Source organism: Octodon degus, unplaced genomic scaffold (assembly GCF_000260255.1).
Source record: "Octodon degus isolate 3935 unplaced genomic scaffold, OctDeg1.0 scaffold00078, whole genome shotgun sequence".
NCBI lineage: Eukaryota > Metazoa > Chordata > Mammalia > Rodentia > Octodontidae > Octodon > Octodon degus.
The window spans coordinates 5290801-5308581 of NW_004524654.1; the positions used below are offsets into that span (position 1 = coordinate 5290801).

General features: G+C 34.9%; 1 protein-coding gene across 5 annotated transcripts in view; it reads left to right on the plus strand.

Moving 5' to 3' along the window:
• The window catches only part of Vps54 (VPS54, GARP complex subunit), a 114151-nt gene that overhangs the window by 30316 nt on the left and 66054 nt on the right, over nucleotides 1-17781 (plus strand). For 4 of the 5 annotated variants that reach the window (XM_004636157.3, XM_023720836.1, XM_023720834.1 and 1 more), the window contains exons 2-6: nucleotides 4281-4436; nucleotides 5768-6009; nucleotides 7616-7694; nucleotides 11290-11324; nucleotides 13997-14128. In XM_004636157.3, coding sequence (XP_004636214.1) covers nucleotides 4301-4436; nucleotides 5768-6009; nucleotides 7616-7694; nucleotides 11290-11324; nucleotides 13997-14128 — 624 coding nt within the window. In that variant the 5' untranslated portion in view covers nucleotides 4281-4300. The remainder of the gene's footprint in view (nucleotides 1-4280; nucleotides 4437-5767; nucleotides 6010-7615; nucleotides 7695-11289; nucleotides 11325-13996; nucleotides 14129-17781) is intronic. The other variant, XM_004636158.3, reaches the window with a different exon arrangement.

The window sequence follows — 17781 nt, forward strand, 5'->3', positions numbered from 1 at the left end:
CAGTGTATTATTTGTTGAAACTGTACTTTCGATTTGATTTGAAACTGTCTCATTGCTATATGTTTATCAATAAAACTTTGAAAAGGGAAAAAAAATAGATAAACCCTTAGTCACCCATATCAAAAAGCAAGAAAAAACTCAAATTCATGCAAATAAATAGGGAATTCTCCCTAACTCATTTGTGGAGGCAAGTATTACCCTCATACCCAAACCAGAGAAAGAGCCAACCAAAAAAGAAAACTATAGACCAATCTTCCTAATGAACATAGATTAAAAAAAAAAAAAATCCTCAGTAGAATACTAGGAAAAAGTTAAAGTATCATTATTTGCAGATAACATGTTACATAGAAGACCCAGAAGACTCCATGAAAAGACTTGTGGATTAATAACCATATTCGGTAGCATAGCTGGATACAAAGTCAACACTGAGAAATTGATAGCATTCCTGTATAAAAACAACAAAGTCAATTAAAAGTTAAGGAAACCATATCCTTTGCAGCAGCATCCAAAAAATAAAATATGAATCGATCTAACAAAGTAAAAGATCTATATAGTGAAAATTGCAGTACTCTGAAAAAAGAGATCAAAGAGGATTTCAGAAAATAGATATTCCTTGATCATGGATAAGAAGAATCAGCATTGTGAAATAGGCCATACTCCCAAAGTTGTTATATATAATTAATGAAATCTTGATCGAAATACTATTAGCGTACCTCATGGATCTAGAGAATATCCTGAAATTCATCTGGACCCAGAAGAAACTTAACATAATAAAGCACAAGGTTTGATCCCTGGTATCACAAAAAAAAAAAAAAAAAAAAAAAAAAAAAATCTAGCAAACCTAGCTTAACAAAGATAATCCTGGCAGGAGGCATCACAGGCCTGGTCTTAAAATTATACTATTGTGATAAAGCTACTGAGATAAAATCAGCTTGATACTACAAAAAAAAAAAAAAAAAAAAAAACCCTGAGGATTAGTGAAACAGATTAGAAGATATAGACGGAACCACAAACACCTTTAGCCATTTTATCTTTGACAAAAAGGCGAAACATATTCACTGGAAGAAAGATAGCCTCTTTAATAAATAGTGTTGGAAAAATTGGCTTTGCATCAACCAAAGGCTAAAATTAGACCCATGTTTATCACCATGCACTAAGCAAAAATCAAAGTGGATCAAAGATATAAACACTAAATCTACTGGACAAAGCAGGTAGAAATCTTTTTTTTTTTTTTCCAGAACTGGGGATTGATTAGGCCCTTGCACTTGCAAGGGAAGCGTTTATTCTACTGAGTCATCTCCTAGCCCCTCAGGTAGAAATCTTGAAGACATAGTGGTAGGTAGAGAGTTTATGAATAAAACCTGAACTACATGGGAAATACTTCAAAACATCAACAACTGGGATCTCATTAAAAAACTTGGCTTATTAGAAGAAATCTGTGAATTCTTTTTCAGTACCAACAACAGAAATACTTAAAAACAAAAGCAAAGGCTGGCCAGATAGCTCAGCAGACTAAAGCACCTGCTTAGGCAGAGCGCAGAGGCTGGGCTTTGATCCCTGGTGTGCCATGCCGGCCCTGCCCCTGGAGTGCACTGAGATGGTGATTGAAGCTGGGCATGGTGGCACATGCCTGTAATCCCAGCGCTTGGGAGGCTGAAAACAGGAGAATCACTGAGTCTAATCTATGTAGTGAGACCCTGTAGGCCCTGTAGACCCTGTACTAAGTACAAAACAAACAAGAAAAGCCCAAATTGTTCTGTTGTAAACACAGGTGTGCTGTAGTATGATTCTTTTATTCCTTTTGGGAAGATACCAATAAACTGAATATCTAGATTAAATGGAATATCTAGGTTTAGTCTTTTGAGGAATGTCCATATTGATTTCCATATTGGTTGTACCAATTTATACTGCCACCAGCAATGGAGAAGGGTTACTTTTCTCCACAGACTCACTAGCATTTGTTATTGTTTGATTTCTTGATGATAGCCATTTTTTTCTGGAGTGAGAATCTCAGTATTACTTTGAATTTTTGAGTGCTCAGTGTTGTTGAACATTTTTTATCTATTTGCTGTTTGTATTCATCTGAGAAAGTCTATTCACTTCAGCTGATCATTTTGGATTGTGTTTTTAAATTTGGAGGGGTGTGATTTTTTTGAGTGCTTCATATATTCTAGATATTAGTCCTTTGAGGTATAGTTGGTAAAAATTTTTCCCATTCTGTGTTTTCTCTTCACTCTGTTGGTGGTTTCTTTTGTTGTGCAGAAGTTTTTCTATATGATGTGATCCCAGTTGCTGATAATGGTTTTCTGTGCAATCAGGGATTTGTTCTTGAAGTCTTATCCTACACTTATACATAGACTTAATACCTGCTTTTTAAAAAAATATATTTACTACACGGTCTGTAGGGTCTCACTACACAGATTGGACTTGTAGTGATTCTCCTGTTTTCAGCCTCCCAAGCACTGGGATTATAGGTGTGTGCCACCATGCCCAGTCTCAATTGCCATCTCAGCGTGTTCCATGGGGGAACCCCAGTCCCTGCGTCTGCCTAAGCAGGCACTTTAATCCCCTGAGCTAGCTGGCCTGCCCAATACCTACTTTCTTTTTTCCCTTCTTTTTGTTGTTACTTTTTCCCTGTATTCGGGATTGGCCATAAGTCTTGTGCATAATATAAACTACTGTTACTGAGCCTTAACCACCATGGTTTTTTCGCGTCTTGATTTTATTTTGAGACAGTTTCACTAAGTCACTCAGCCTGGCCTGCAACTGCAATTACTTTTGTTTCAGTCTCCTGAATAGCTGGGATTACAGGCATGTGCCAGTAGTATGCCGTGGAATAGCAGTTTATTCAAGTGAATGATGTAATTGGTTTTGTTTCCTTCGCTTTGAAAGTACTGAGACAAGGAAATCTAAAAAAAATATATAATTTTTGGCTTTTTAACTGAGGGAAATTAGAAGAACTGTTTATCATGGTTACTAGCCTAATAGCTCTCTTCCTTACTTCCCATTCTTATTTTTTTCTTCCCTAGGTATCCCAGCTGGGCTTTTTTTTTTTTTTAACTTGATATGTATGAACATTTTTCTGGATTTTGATATGCTTTAGTGTGAGAATTTAGTCTAGGTAATCTTTAAATATTTCATTAGTAAAATAATAAAATTTCTTCAGTATCCGGTTTTAGTATTGCTTCATTTGTAGTCTTACCTGATAGTGTAAGTTTGTGTATTTTATTTTGCCCCACAAATTCTTTGAGCACTTACTAAACATGTAAACAGCTCAGTATGTTTTACTTACATACATTTGTTTTTATGGCTTAATGCAATTGTAAGCTTTTTGAAGAATGCCCATTTTTTTCTCATTTAATTGCAGTGATTTTATAATTATTACTGTGTGGCAGTCATGTATTAAAATATAGCTAACATCTGTGAATACTAACACTTAAGGCATTGTTTTAAATGTTTTATATCTATATCTATATATATATCCATTCCTATAATTATTAAGATATTTATGAAATAGCATCTGTTTTCATCTTCATTTTGCTGATAAGGAAAAGCACACAAAGTTATGCAGGTAAATTTCCTCTTGGTTATACTATTGTTGAATAAAGGTGAGATACAAACCCAGGCAGGCATGCTTCAAAAATCTGTGAATCAGTGCTGGTGAGATAGCTCAGCAGATTAAGCACTTGTTTAGGTAAGCACTAGGGCCAGGGTCTGATCCTTGGCACCACATGCTGCACCGGCACTGCCCTGGGTGCAGTGAGCCGGTGATGGAGTCCAGGCATGGTGGCGCATGCCTGTAATCCCAGCACAAGGGAGGCAGAAAACAGGAGGATTACTACAAGTCCAAGCTGCATAGTGAGACCCTGCACACACACACAAAAACTATAAAAAAGAGAAAATCTGTGAATCATTACTTTATACTTGTTGGGTAAATGGGTGTTTAATTTTTTTAAATGTATACTTATTGGATGAATGGAATGTGTCATTTTTAATATATAGATACAGGATTGTTATATATATATATATATATTCTTGATAAAAGACTGAGGATATTTAATTTGGGTAAGAATTTTTAACAAATAGCTTTCATAGAAAACCAAATATTATGAGTAGCTTTCACAATTAACTGCAAATATGCAAATTGCAAACCTATACTTTGAAGGGTTTTGAAAAACCTTTCTGGTTTTGAAAGAAAATTTATAACATGTAATATCAGTGAATGAAATGTGGTTCACATAACATCTCTTAATTATTATTTGTTTCTTACTCATTTTTAGTTGAGTGGTGATTTTATGCAATGGCTTCAAGCCACAGTTCTTCACCAGTGCCTCAAGGAAGCAGCAGTGATGTTTTCTTTAAAAAGGAGGTAGATTCAACAAAACATATTCGACCTGTGCAGTCACTGCCAGATGTCTGTCCCAAGGAACCCACAGGTAATGCCTTTTTTTTTTTTTTTTTTTTTTAAGGATTTTTTACTGTTGATTTGTGTTTTCTTTAGTAGTTTCATAAACTGATCTTAAAGTAGTAAATTTTACAGTATTAAAAATAAAGAGATAATAAATTTGGAAATAAGTTAATTGGGAAATTGGGATTTTTTTGTGTATTTCTATAAAATGAGTTATTTACATAAGATGAAAAATTACTGAAAATTAAGATACAGATTGAAAGATGTTTAGTTAAAATATTATAATGTCCTGCTTTTTTGCAGATTCTAGTCATTGCAGATTCTCCTACTTATGACTCCAAAATCAGTACTCATGTTCTTTTGTGCTCATTTGTGGACATGTACAGAACAGCAAAATTTTTGAGTTGTTTGACACACATATTCTCATATGTGATTGCACAGGGAAATTTTGTGACTTCTTGTTTAAACTCTTGTACTGTGAATAAGTGTCCTTTTTGTTATCTATTTAGTGCCACCTGTTTTATGTTTTTGTGCTTTTTGTTGGTGATTTTGCTTTTTCAAAATCTCCAAGTATAGAAGTATTGTATAGTGTTCTTAAATGCAAGAAAGTTGTTATGTTCCTTATGGAGAAAATCATGTATAGAATAAGCATTTTTCAGCCATAGTTTACAGTGCTGTTAGCCATGAGTGTAGTGTTAGTAAATCAGCACTGTGTAGCAAATAAGGAATCTTCAAACAGAAACATAGACAAATAAATTTATTGAAAATGTAATCTGAAGCCCACAGGAACGTTACCATTAATTTTAGATAAGAGAAGTAGTTCAGTATTGCATTTCTTGATTAGTTGTTCAAAGTAACATTATAGAACAAAGTTACTACAAATGATGAGAATTGAGAGTATGTTTTTCTTTTCTCTATGGTAAATGCCATAGAGTGTACAGTTTTGCTTTTTTTTTTTTCTGGTTAATATCACCTGATTACAAACCAAAGAATGTTTGAACCAGGAGTGCCTAGCCTAATGCAATTTTAAAAGAATGCCCACCTCTAAAAATATGTTGTATTTTTATTTCTGAAAAGAATGATAGAGAAATTATACATTAAATACATTATTGAAAAGATTTTCATTATATCTGCCTCATCTGGAAACTTGCCCTCAGATTTTACATATACTTTATCATGTATACATGTTTCATTCCTTTCACAATTGATACTGGAAAATATTTAATCAGATTGATTTTTATTAATAATTTACCATGGAAGAAAGAGTTTGACTGGTTTAGGTAAAATAGAATCTAAGCATTTATATTTTTCTTGGATGTATTTATAAACTCTACAGAATTTCTTCTTTACTTTTTGCAGGTGATTCAAGTAGTTTATGTGTTGCCCCATCTCTAGTTACAGATCAACATAGATGGACTATATATCATTCCAAAGTAAATCTCCCAGCAGCATTAAATGATCCTAGATTAGCAAAAAGAGAATCTGACTTCTTCACAAAAACATGGGGATTGGACTTTGTAGACACGGAAGTCATACCTTCATTCTACCTCCCACAGATCAGCAAGGAACATTTTATAGCATATCAACAGGAAATCTCTCAGGTAATACTGAATGTTGAAATTTGTTAAGTGAGGTCATAAATATTCTTAGTTTACTGGTTGTAGACTTTTGACCAATAACTTTTGACTAACCCATGATATTCTTTTTATTCATATAAATTCTGATATCCTGGGTTATGTTTAATTCTTTCTTTAGATATATTTTAATACATGTTTGTAGTGATTTTTTTCAGAATTATTCATTCCTGTTAGTACTAAGAGTCAATAAAAAACATATCCTACCTACCAAAAATAAAAATTGTTCTATTAGTTCTGTAAAGTCCAGATAACATGTGATTTGAGAAATGAGCAGAGTGGAGTTGTTTCTGTGTCTCATTTACCACAGACAATCTAATAGAGCATTCTATCTCTAGCTTATAACCTTACTATATCCAGATATAATTGTAGTTCAGTTTGTTGCTTTAAACTCAGTCTGAAAATAAGAGCTAGTATAGTTCTAAGTTTGAGATGGTTTATTCATTCATATTTAGATTGTAATGAGTATCTATTATCAGTATACTCCTAGAATCTTTTTTAAAAAGTTGAAGTGATACTCGGTTTTTTAAAAAGTTGAAGTGATAAAAGGGATATATATCAAATTCATATGTATATGCACCTATATGTACTTTATGTTATGTACACACATATATGCATGTGTATGTATGTGTGTTTTTTGGTCATTTTTATAAGAAGGTGTTGCTGTGTTGCCCAGGTTGACCTTGAGCTCCTGGGCTCAAGAAATCCTCCTACCTCAGCCTCTCAAATAGCTAGCACTGCAGGTGCAGTTGTTCTGGCTTAATACTTTTTATGGTTTTTTTTTTTTTTTTTTTCAGCACCAGGGATTGAACTTGGCCCCTTGCATTTGCCAGGGAAGTGCATATTCCACTGAGCCATCTCCTCAGCCCCTCTTTATTTTTATAGCTATTGGCTTTTGTGCTTTTTCATTCACAAGCCTAATTTGAATTTTACTGATTTTACAGCTGGCAAGATAGCAGACTAGTGTAGGGACTGGGGATCGATCACTGGTACTGCATGCTGTACCAGCCCAGCCCCCAGGTGCACTGAGATGGTCACTAAGTCCTGGCACAGTTGGGCAAACCTGCAGTCCCAGCACTGGGGAGGCTGAAAACAGGAGGATCACTACAAGTCCATGCTGCATAGTGAGATCCTATACAAAATACATTTTAAAAAAAGTTAATTGAATTTCTCTGATTTTGTTTTACTTGATTATTTTATTCTTTATATGATTTAGAGATAGGCTGAATATGGTTATACTATTAGCATTAACACTGTACAGTATTTGATTAGTTTTTAGTACTAACACATACATTTATACAGAACACACAAGTAACAAATTAAAACTAGATAGCACCACATACCTACTAGAATGGCAAAACATTTTTTGTATTTATAGATTTTAGAGTGGCATCTGGTTCATGAAGCACACTTGTTACTTGTATTTAAGTTCAGGAACTAGTGATTTAATATTAAAATTATAAAACGAACTTGGCATAGTTTTATATTCTTTAATGAAACATTCAGATGCTTTGAATGCTTGTATTTCTATATAGCATTGATCGTGTTACCTATTTAACTTTTTTTTAATTAGAGAGAGAAGATTCATGAGAGATGCAAGAATATTTGTCCTCCGAAAGATACCTTTGACAGGACTCTTTTACATACTCATGGTATGAATATGTGTTATTTGTAGATAATAAAATATAGCATGCATATATAATGAGCCATCTTAATAGTCAAACCTTGTTTGCTATTATCTATAATTTTCTACTAAAATTTTATTGCCTACCACCATATTTTTTAAAGCTTTTAAGAGAAAAATCATATATATTGACAGTAGTGTAACCCTTTAGCGTGACAAATATTTAATACCTTGGTATTTGGTACTTTGTGATTGAAAATAAAGAGGTAGTACTTTTGCTTCCCAAGAAGCTGGTAGTCTCTTGAATAGGGTTAAAGAAATAGACTAATAATTATATCATTGTACATTAAACAGTAAGTTTAGTGTGGTAAAGATGTGTGCACAGTATTCTTAAGTAACTTCTAGAAATCTTCCCAGGGTGGATGAAGTGCTGAGTTTTAAATTAACTAATACGAAAATTTATGCAGAAAGATAGGTATGCAGGAAAAGGGAGCAGTTTATAGAAAGTCTTTGAGTCAAGCAAGAACCTCCTAAAACTACTTAAGAGTTCAAGGAATTGCAAGACTCTAGTGTATTAACCCTCCTGAAAGTAAGAGAAGAACCTGACACTATAGGCAGGGATTTGATCATTAAAGAGCTTTGTGTACCATATTCAGGAATTTTACTTTTTCTAAAGGCAGTATAGCTTTCTTCTCTCCCCCTTTCTTCCTCCCTCCTCCTTTTGTCTGTGTACTTGACTCTCCTCCTTTCCTCTCCTCTCCTCTCCTCTCCTCTCTTCTCCTCTCCTCTCCTCTCCTTCCTCACCTCACCTCACCTCACCTCACCTCACCTCACCTTTCCTCTATTCTCTTCCTCTCCTGCTCTTCCTCTTCCTCTTCCTTTTTCTCCTCCTGCTCTTTTCTTCTTTCTTGTTAATACTAGGAATTGAAACTGGAGTCTTCACACTGAGCTACATCTCCAGCCCTTTTTATGTTTTTATTTAGAGACAAGATCTCCCTAAGTTGCCCAGACTGGGCTTGAACTTGAGATCCTCTTGCCCCATTCTTTCGAGTGCTAGGATTACAGCCATACCCTGTGGAGCCCTGTCAAGCCCTGTCAAGCATAGATTTTTTTTTTTTTAGCATAGGTTTTGATGACCAGTTCTGTCAAAGATGACTCTTAGGTTTCTTGATTGGGCATGAGAGGTAATTCAGTCAGAGAGGTAAGACAGAAGGACAAATTTTGGAAGAGATGGAGGCTAGTTTAATTGCAGGTTTATAGTTTGGTTACCAACGTAGAGCTCAGGAAAGAGAAAAGTAGACTGATATGTATAGATATGGTAAACACTATCATAGATAATATGCTGGACAGTGGCATGGTAGATGAATTCAAGAACATGAATGGGATTGCCCAGAGGGATGTGAACAGTTAGATGAAAAAGATAGGTGGTAGAACACTATGATCACATGTAAGAGCTAAAGAGAGAATTCTACCTTAGAAGTGAAAGGTTGTACCCTTTCAGTTCTGCTGATCCATGGCCTAAGAGGCAGTCATGGCATCCAGCTGGAATGGCATGATTCTGAAGCCCCACTTCCACCGGACTGGCAGTGGTGTGTGGCTATGTGGTTCAATCAGCCAGCTTGGAAGATCCACAGGCACAAGGCCCCTGCAGACAAAAGTGTGCCACATGGTCCCGCACCCTGTGTCTGACCCATCTGGCCCATCATGTGCTGTCCTATGGTGTGATACCACACCAAGGTCCGAGCTGGCAGGGGCTTCAGTCTAGAGGAGCTGTGAGTGGCCGGTATTCACGAGAAGGTGGCTCAGACCATTGGCATTTCAGTGGACCTAAGGTGGTGGAACAAATCCACCAACTCCCTGTAGGCCAATGTGCAGCGGCTGAAAGAGTACCACTCCAAACTCATCCTCTTCCCCAGGAAGCCATTGGCCCCCCAAAAGGGAGACAGCTCTGCTGAAGAACTCAAATTGGCCACACAGCTGACAGGACCTGTGATGCCCATCAGGAATGTCTACAAGAAGGAGAAGGCCAGCTTCATTACAGAGGAAGAAAAGAACTTCAAGGCATTTGCCAGTCTGCACATGGCCTGGCTCTTTGGCATCTGGGCAAAGAGAGCTAAGGAAGCCGCAGAGCAGGATGTTGAGAAGAAAAAATAAAACACTGTTGGGATCTTGTAATAAATGCTCAGAAAACCTAGGGAAAAAAAAAAAGAAGTAAAAAAAATTGTGAAATTTCAAAGAAGAATGACTAGTTTGCAATGTCAGAATACCTTGGGATGTGTCAGTTTGCACACTGAGAAGTCTCCTAGGATTTGGTAGTTAGGGATCTTAGAGCATTTAGATCAGAGTAGTGGTTGTAGAAACCTTGGTGCTTCAGTGAGTATAAGAGAAAGTAATGTAGACTACTAATAGTGATGTGACTTGAAGATTTGAAAACGTGTTGCCTATAGAGTGTAGTGTGGAGAACGCATTTTCATGGCCAGGACTAGGTGAGGCAAGACAAGTATACATTTACATGACTCTGAGCATAAAGTGCTTTCTTACACTTTTCACCTACAATGGCCCTCTTGCTTCAACCTAGTTTTGGACCTGCACTTTAGCTTTTTCCTTTTCCTTTTTCTTACTGTTGTTGGTATTATCCTTCTTTTTCTCTTTTAAGTGGGAAAGAACTGAGCTTGTTTATTTGTGTGTAGAGATAGAATAGTAAAAGGAAAGAGGTTGAAAGATACAAAGAGAGGTAATTTGTGAAGCAAGTTCACAGAAGTAGGAGGGAATGGAATCTTAACACAGAAAGGTTAATTTTGTAAAGAACTGGAGTATCTTATGTAAGACCAAAGTGGCAAGACTGAAGGTAAAGCAGATTCATTTATAAATAAATATGTAAGCAACACAATTTTTTTCTTTTTGGTAACAGGAAATTGAACTCAGGACCTTGTGCTTGCCAGGAAGGCACTTATGCTGCTGAGCTATATCCCTGGGCTCCTGTAAAATTAAAGATGTCTAAAAAGAAAATTGATATGGAATGTAAAAGTAATCTGTGATCATATAAAATTCTAGATGGGATGGAGTATATGTTAAAGAGTACAAAAATATTTCTGTTTTAGAATTCATTTTCTAACTTAATATAAAATAATTATATACCATGATTTAGTAAGACCATTAATTTTTCTGTATTTTTTTTTTTTAAACTTGAAGCTCAGTGTAGTGGCAAACCCTTATGATTCCAGCGCTCTAGGAGGCTGAGGCAGAAAGATTGAAGTTTAAATCCAGCATAGGAAATTTAACCAGTTTCAAGACCCTCAAAATAAATAGAAAAAGATGGGGATGTAGCTCAGTGAGACGTCCCTGAGTACTTTTCCCAGTACTACAAAGATAGACAAATAGATAAAATTTAAAAATAAAAAGATTTGAAATTTATTTGTTTTATTTTTACTAATTGCTTAAAATTATTTGAAGTATGTTCTAGTTAAGCATTTACCTACAGTATATACAGTGGATAGATTAGTGGGTACTTGATGAGGGAAAAACTTTAGTTATTTTGTTGTGACCTATATTGTCTGTCAAAATATTTTATGAAGATTTAATTAAAACAAACTTTTGAAAATCATTTTTTTTTTTTTTTGTAGATAAATCCAGGACAGATCTGGAGCAAGTACCTAAGGTAACAAAACTTAAAAATTAGAATACTTTTCTTTAGTATTTGGCCTTTAATTTTATCTTACAAGTAGTTTTCATTTGGCTATTGACATTGGAGCTACTTTGCCTCTTCTGGTACTTTGTTGTATAGTTTTTCTTTTTCTTTTTTAAGTGAAAAAATAATTGGCAAATTAAGATTGCATGTTTTTGGTATTCTTCCTTTTTTGTATTGTCTAGCTCTTCCTCATCATTGAAAATTATTCTTAATTCTGAAAAAGAATTTTATTGATTTTACTAACCATTGAAATTATTAAAGTATTTTTTTAATATAAAAAATGTTGGGCTGGTGAGATGGCTCAGTGATCTAAAGCACCTACTTAGAACAAGCTAAACAAAAGCACAGGGACCGCGGTTCAATCCCCAGCACCACATGCCAGCCAGCCCCGCCCCCTGGTGGGCTGAACTGGCCACACACACACACAAAATAAATAAATATTAAAAAAAAAATGTTGTAGAGTTGTATAATACGTTTTTGGGGGGATAGGAGTCCATTGTATTAATCAGATTCTCAGAGAGGTCTGTGACAATTACTGTGTAGGGTAAGAAAGAAACAAGAAAGGATCATTTTCAGCATTCTCTGATATGTACAAAATAAAATTTATAGTGTCACTTAAAGTCCTCCAAGATTTGTTTCCATCATAATCACACTTCTAACTTTTGTCTGCTAAGCTTTATACATTTTTTACTTTGGCCAATTTTTTTTTTTTTTTTTTTTCTTTCTGGTTTCTGGTTTCCCCAGCCTGGAGAACCTTTGGTCCTCTTCCCTTGTGTAATACTGTGCAAGTTCCTGCTAACATGGCAACTGTGCATGGACAAGTACTGAGTAGTTTTTTCTTTTCCCTAGTTGAAGAAAATTGGTCCCTTTGCCAAATTTCCTTAATGTTTTGTCTAGGAACTCTCCCCTTCCCCACCCAAGACATTTGCCACTCTTTTCCTGATAAGATTTTACATATTTGTTCCTCTGTATCCACAAAGGATGAATGGGTTCAAGAAAACCATCCGCCCTTGTGGATATGAAAATTCTCAGATGCTTACCTTGTCTCTTATACATTGTCTATTATCTATACATAAGCTCCTGTATATGTTAGATCATGTCTGAATTACTTACAATGCTTAACATGATATAAATTCTAATGAAATAGTTGTTTTATTATATTGCTTCAGTATAACAAGGAAAAAAGAATGTGCATGTTCAGTACAGAACCTTTTCAAATGTTTTTGATACTCCATTAAATATGAGAGTCAACTATTTACAGAATTGATTACATTCATTGGACTGAAGATCCTTGAGATTATGATCTGAGTAGTAATTTATCTTCCTTTTTTCTCTCAGTGTTTATTGTAAGAGACAATAGGTATTTACTGAATTAGTCAATACTTTTTGTTATAGTGATGAAGAAACAATTAGGAAATTTACTCCTGCTTTTTTTTTTTAACTCCTGCTCTTAATTATCCTGTCATATTCATACTAGTTTAGTGGCTGTAGGTGAAACAAATCAGTAAATAAAATATAGCTTAAACATTAATTAAACCATGCTTTAGTCCCTGTACTTGGTAACACCAATACAGTGATTAAGGAACTCTAGATCCAATTGTGTAGGAACAGAGGATCTCTAGGGAGAGAGAGATATACATATTTCCGTGAAGTATGAGCTAAATAATTATTTGAGGTAGGTACGATTAGGTGATTAATCTCTGTGTCACACACAGGAAAATATTTGCCCTTTTCGATTAGGTCATGTTCTCTAGATAGGCAAGAAGGTGCATTCTAAGACAAAGGATGTGTAAACAAATTTAAGCATAAGAAGATATAGAAGATAACTGAGTACTGAGAGAATGTGATATGTAAATAGTGAAGGGAGTGACAAGATACCAAAGAGATAAGTGGGATCAAAAATGATGAATTTTGATGAAATTCTGAAACATTTGGTCTGTGGGTCATGAGCATTCAAGGAGAATGTCAGTTATACTTGATGTTTAAAAACGGTCTCTGATAGCAAAACAGGATAGCTTAGGGAGCAAAAACAGTAACTACTGTAAAGAACAGGTCATGAAAGGCTGAAAGGATGAGTACTGTAAAGAGAAGAAGGAATCCAAGAGATAGTTAAGAAATATAGTATGTAGGTCTTATTGACTAGCTGGGTATGGCATGTAAAGGAAAAGGAACATTATTTTCATAAAGTGGAAGGTTTTTGCTCTTAAATTTTAGTGTGTGTCTAAAAGTAATTTTGAAAGAATTTTGAGCAGAAGAAAATATAAGTTAGAATGTTGGTAATTGACATTTAAAAATTTATCAGTGAGAATACAGAAATTTTAGGGAAGTATGGTATTTCTCTTTTGTATGTGCCTGTTGGGATTACATTAGTGAGTTTGAGCATGTAGTAATGGAGCTATAAATCCAATTGTGTAGGATAAAATTAAAATTATTTTTATTCTTTTTAATGAGGATTTTAAGCTGGTGAACATTATACAATTTTATGACTTTTATGTGAATAATCCAGCCTATTATCACTTAATTTCGCTTTTCATACTTACAATTCAATATAATTTTTGTTTAATGGTCTTATAATGTTAGAAGGAATAATAGATATAAAGAAAATGTTTAGTCTAATTAAAGAAAATATGTTCTTTCAATAGATTTTTATGAAACCAGATTTTGCCTTGGATGATTCCTTAACTTTTAATTCAGTTTTACCATGGTCTCATTTTAATACTGCTGGTGGAAAAGGTAATCGTGATGTAGCCTCCTCAAAGTTGCTTCAGGAAAAGGTAATATCTCTTAGACTTTTTTTTTTTTGTTAACATGAAAAACTTTATTTCGGTTAAGTGGTACCATTTGTATTAATTTTGATTTATTTAGTGGGTTAAATTTAATTATTTAGTTAGCTGCATCTCTTTTAATCTTCCTCCATTTTTCCACTTACCTCCTTTTCTTGCTGTCTCCCTACCTCTCTCTCTCTGTCTCCCTCTTTTCCTATTTCCCTCTCTGCCCTTTTTCCTCCTCCCTCTCGTCTCTATTCTGGAGATGAAACCCAGTACCTCATTGATGCTAAGCAACCATTTTACCACAGAGCTACTTCCCCAGCCTAAATTCATTTTTTTTGTTACTGATAATTATAAACCTGTAATCTTAATTAATAAACTAAAGCATTTTAGTTCAAAAGGAAAAAAAAAAGTTGTGCTTATAAAAAAGGAAAAATTTAGGATTGGGACGTGGTTGCTCAGGCCTATAATCTCAGCACTTGGGAGGTTAAAACAAGAGGTTACTGTGAGTTTGATACTAGCTTGGGGGCTACAAAAGTGAGCATGAGGCCAGCCCAAATTGCATAGTGAGACCCTGTTTCAGAAAAAAAAAAAAAAAAAAAAGGAAATATTTGGGTGTTTCTTACCTGAAGTAGCTAGCACTTGATAAAATTTTAATTGGAAGGATATATTAACAGAATGAATTGCTTTGCATTTCCCAAGCAATTCTGGTATGTATCAGCTAATTTTATAAGAAAGATTCAAAGCACAGAATACCAATTTTTCTTTTTTCTTTTTTTTTTTTTTTTTTTTTTTTTTTTTCAGAACCGGGGATTGAACTCAGGCCCTTGTGTTTGCCAGGGAAGCGCTTATTCCACTGAGCCATCTCCCCAGCCCCTCCAATTTTTCTTGAAATACTGCTTTTTTTCACTTTCACAGGAAAGATTATTGTGAAGCAAAAAAGTCTTCATTAAAAAATAAATTTCTACATTTATAGCTTTCCAAGTCTAGCCTTTTGCATGGTATTATTCAGCAGTTCTTTAAACTTTACAGTGTTGTGTATTTCAGAAGTCAACATCTAAAATTTAGTACTTTAAACTTAGCAATAATCTAAAACTTAAGTGATAGCAAAAATTTTTGATCTCTGTTCTTTTTCCACACCTAGCTATAGAACCTTTCTAAAACTGACGATGGTTCTTACAGTGAGAAGAAAGCACTTTGTTGCACTCTAGTGGCATGATATGGCAGTGTGAAAGCTTGTGTTAGGCTATTCAGTAAATCAGGCCCAGTCTACCTCAGTAACTGAAGAAAGGTCTGGCTGGGGAGGATTGAAGAGATGAGGGGAAGGAGACATGAGTCTTCTCACAGCTTAAAATGAAAATGAGGTCACTTTTTCCTGTGGCAACATTTTCAAGAATAAAAAAGTCTTCCAGTAAGAACAACTTTATAAATCTGATGAAACTTACAGGTTTACAGATACAGTTGTGCTCCCAGACTACATTTTGACATTCTAAGTCTGTACCCTGGTAGGATAATATCTTAAAGAAATAAAAAGAAAAGCCAATAAAAATCACATCTATCTCTGCACATACTTTTAGAAGTACTTTATAAATTGCTTCTTTTATTGCATCTTACTAGGAAACAAATTATGAAAATATTATGCTTTTGAAGAGGATAGTTAATAGAATATTCATGAATTCCAAAAGCTGTTGAAATTCATTTTTTCTTTTTGCTGTTGAAATTCAAATGAAATACTTTTCTCAACCTAAATGTTTAGTGATTTTTTTTTTTATTTGTAAGTTACAGAGTTAAGTTTACTGTATTTATATTCTGAGGCCTTTTCATTCTGTTCTGTTGTTGGAGTAGGAGGAATGGAATATAGAATTCTAAAATAGTGCCTTTGAGCTCCTGTGATGATGGACAACAACTGTTTTATCTTGGTAGCTTTAAATAAAAGAAATGCTATAACCAGTATTAAAGAGATTTGTGTCCTATTTTGTGCTACCTAAAGTGCTGGTCTGTGAAGATATGCTAATTTTACTTGCCTGTGGAGAAAAGTGAAAAGATAATATAGCAGAAAGAAAAAAATTGTTTTAGAAGTTCATATTTGACTTTTAGAATGCATATTTAATACACACACACACACACACACACACACACACACACACACAGTCTTAGTTACTTTTCTCCGGTTGCTGGGACAAATACCCGACACCTAAATTGAAGAAGGAAATGTTTATTTAGCTCACAGTTACTGGAGGTTTCAGTCCATACTCAGTTGGCTCCAAGACAGCCTGGCACCTTGCAAACAGCAACATTTCATGGCGGCAGCAAAGAGCAAGAACACAAAAGAAGGAGGAATAGCAGCTCAAGCAGCTAGCTTCTCTTCACTCCTTACATTGAAATGCAAATTACCTGCCCAAGGGTAAAACAGGAAGATCACATGAGTACAAGCTGTGTAGTGAGACCCTGTACCAGATACATTAAAAAAAAAAAAAAAAAAAAGTGGAAAGTATAATTATCTACTAAGTCTGATAAGTGATAAGATGTTGGTAGGGGCCATAGGGATCATTGTCTCCCAGATCTTAGAACTTCTAAAAATAGAATTGTAATCTGAGGTAGTTAGAGTATTCTTCCTTTTATAAAGTAATTGGTGTTTGGAGGGTAGTCATGGCTGGAGCAGAGGAAGATGGTAAATCACCTACTTTTTCTTTCTCTTTTTTTTGTTACTATATGTTTATAGAACATAAGGATTCCATTCTTTTTTTTTTTTTGGCGGAACCAGGGATTGAACTCAGGCCCTTGTGCTTGCCAGGGAAGCACTTATTCCACTGAGCCATCTCCCCGGCCCCCAGGATTACATTCTTCATGGAGAGTTGGTTCATGTACATAACACATCTTAATTCTGTTAGCATCCCCTCTCCATTGTTCTCTTCCCCTTGGTCCCCTTACCATTTTCAAAAGATCTGTCTTCCTGTTTCCTGTTGTCTGTCTTTTATTTTGCTCTTATATGGATTTCTGATTGCTCCTATAAGAGAAATCATACGATATTTAAGCTTCTAAGTCTTATTTATTTCACTTAACATTATGGGCTTAAAGTATATCCATTTTCCTACTCAAGTTTATTCTGTTTAGCAGAGTAGTTTTGCATTGTGTATAAATGCCTCAAATATCTGTTAATGGACAGATAAGTTCACTTCTAACATGTAGCTGTTAAGGATTTTGCTGCTGTACACATGGGCATGCATGTGTCCCTGTAATGCATCCTTAACTCTTTCAGGAAGTTACCTACAAGGGGAACAACTGGGTTAAATGGATTTTCTGTTTTTTTTTAAAGGAATCTCCATACTAATTGTATAGTGATTGTAACTAGTTTGCAATCCCACCAGTAATGTAAAGAGGTTCTTTTTCTCCCACCTGCAGCCTTGCTACCTGTCATATTTTGTTATTCGATTTCTTGATAGCTATTCTTTCTGGAGTAAGATGAAATCACAATGTTGTTTTAGTTTGCATTTCTCTAAAGGCCAGAGATACTGAACCTTTCTTCATCTATTCATTGACTTGTACTTCCATTGCCCATTTTATTTATTTATTTATTTATTTATTTATTTGTGTGTGTGTGTGTGTGTGGCCAGCTCAGCCCACCAGGGGGCAGGGCTGGCTGGCATGTGGTGCTGGGG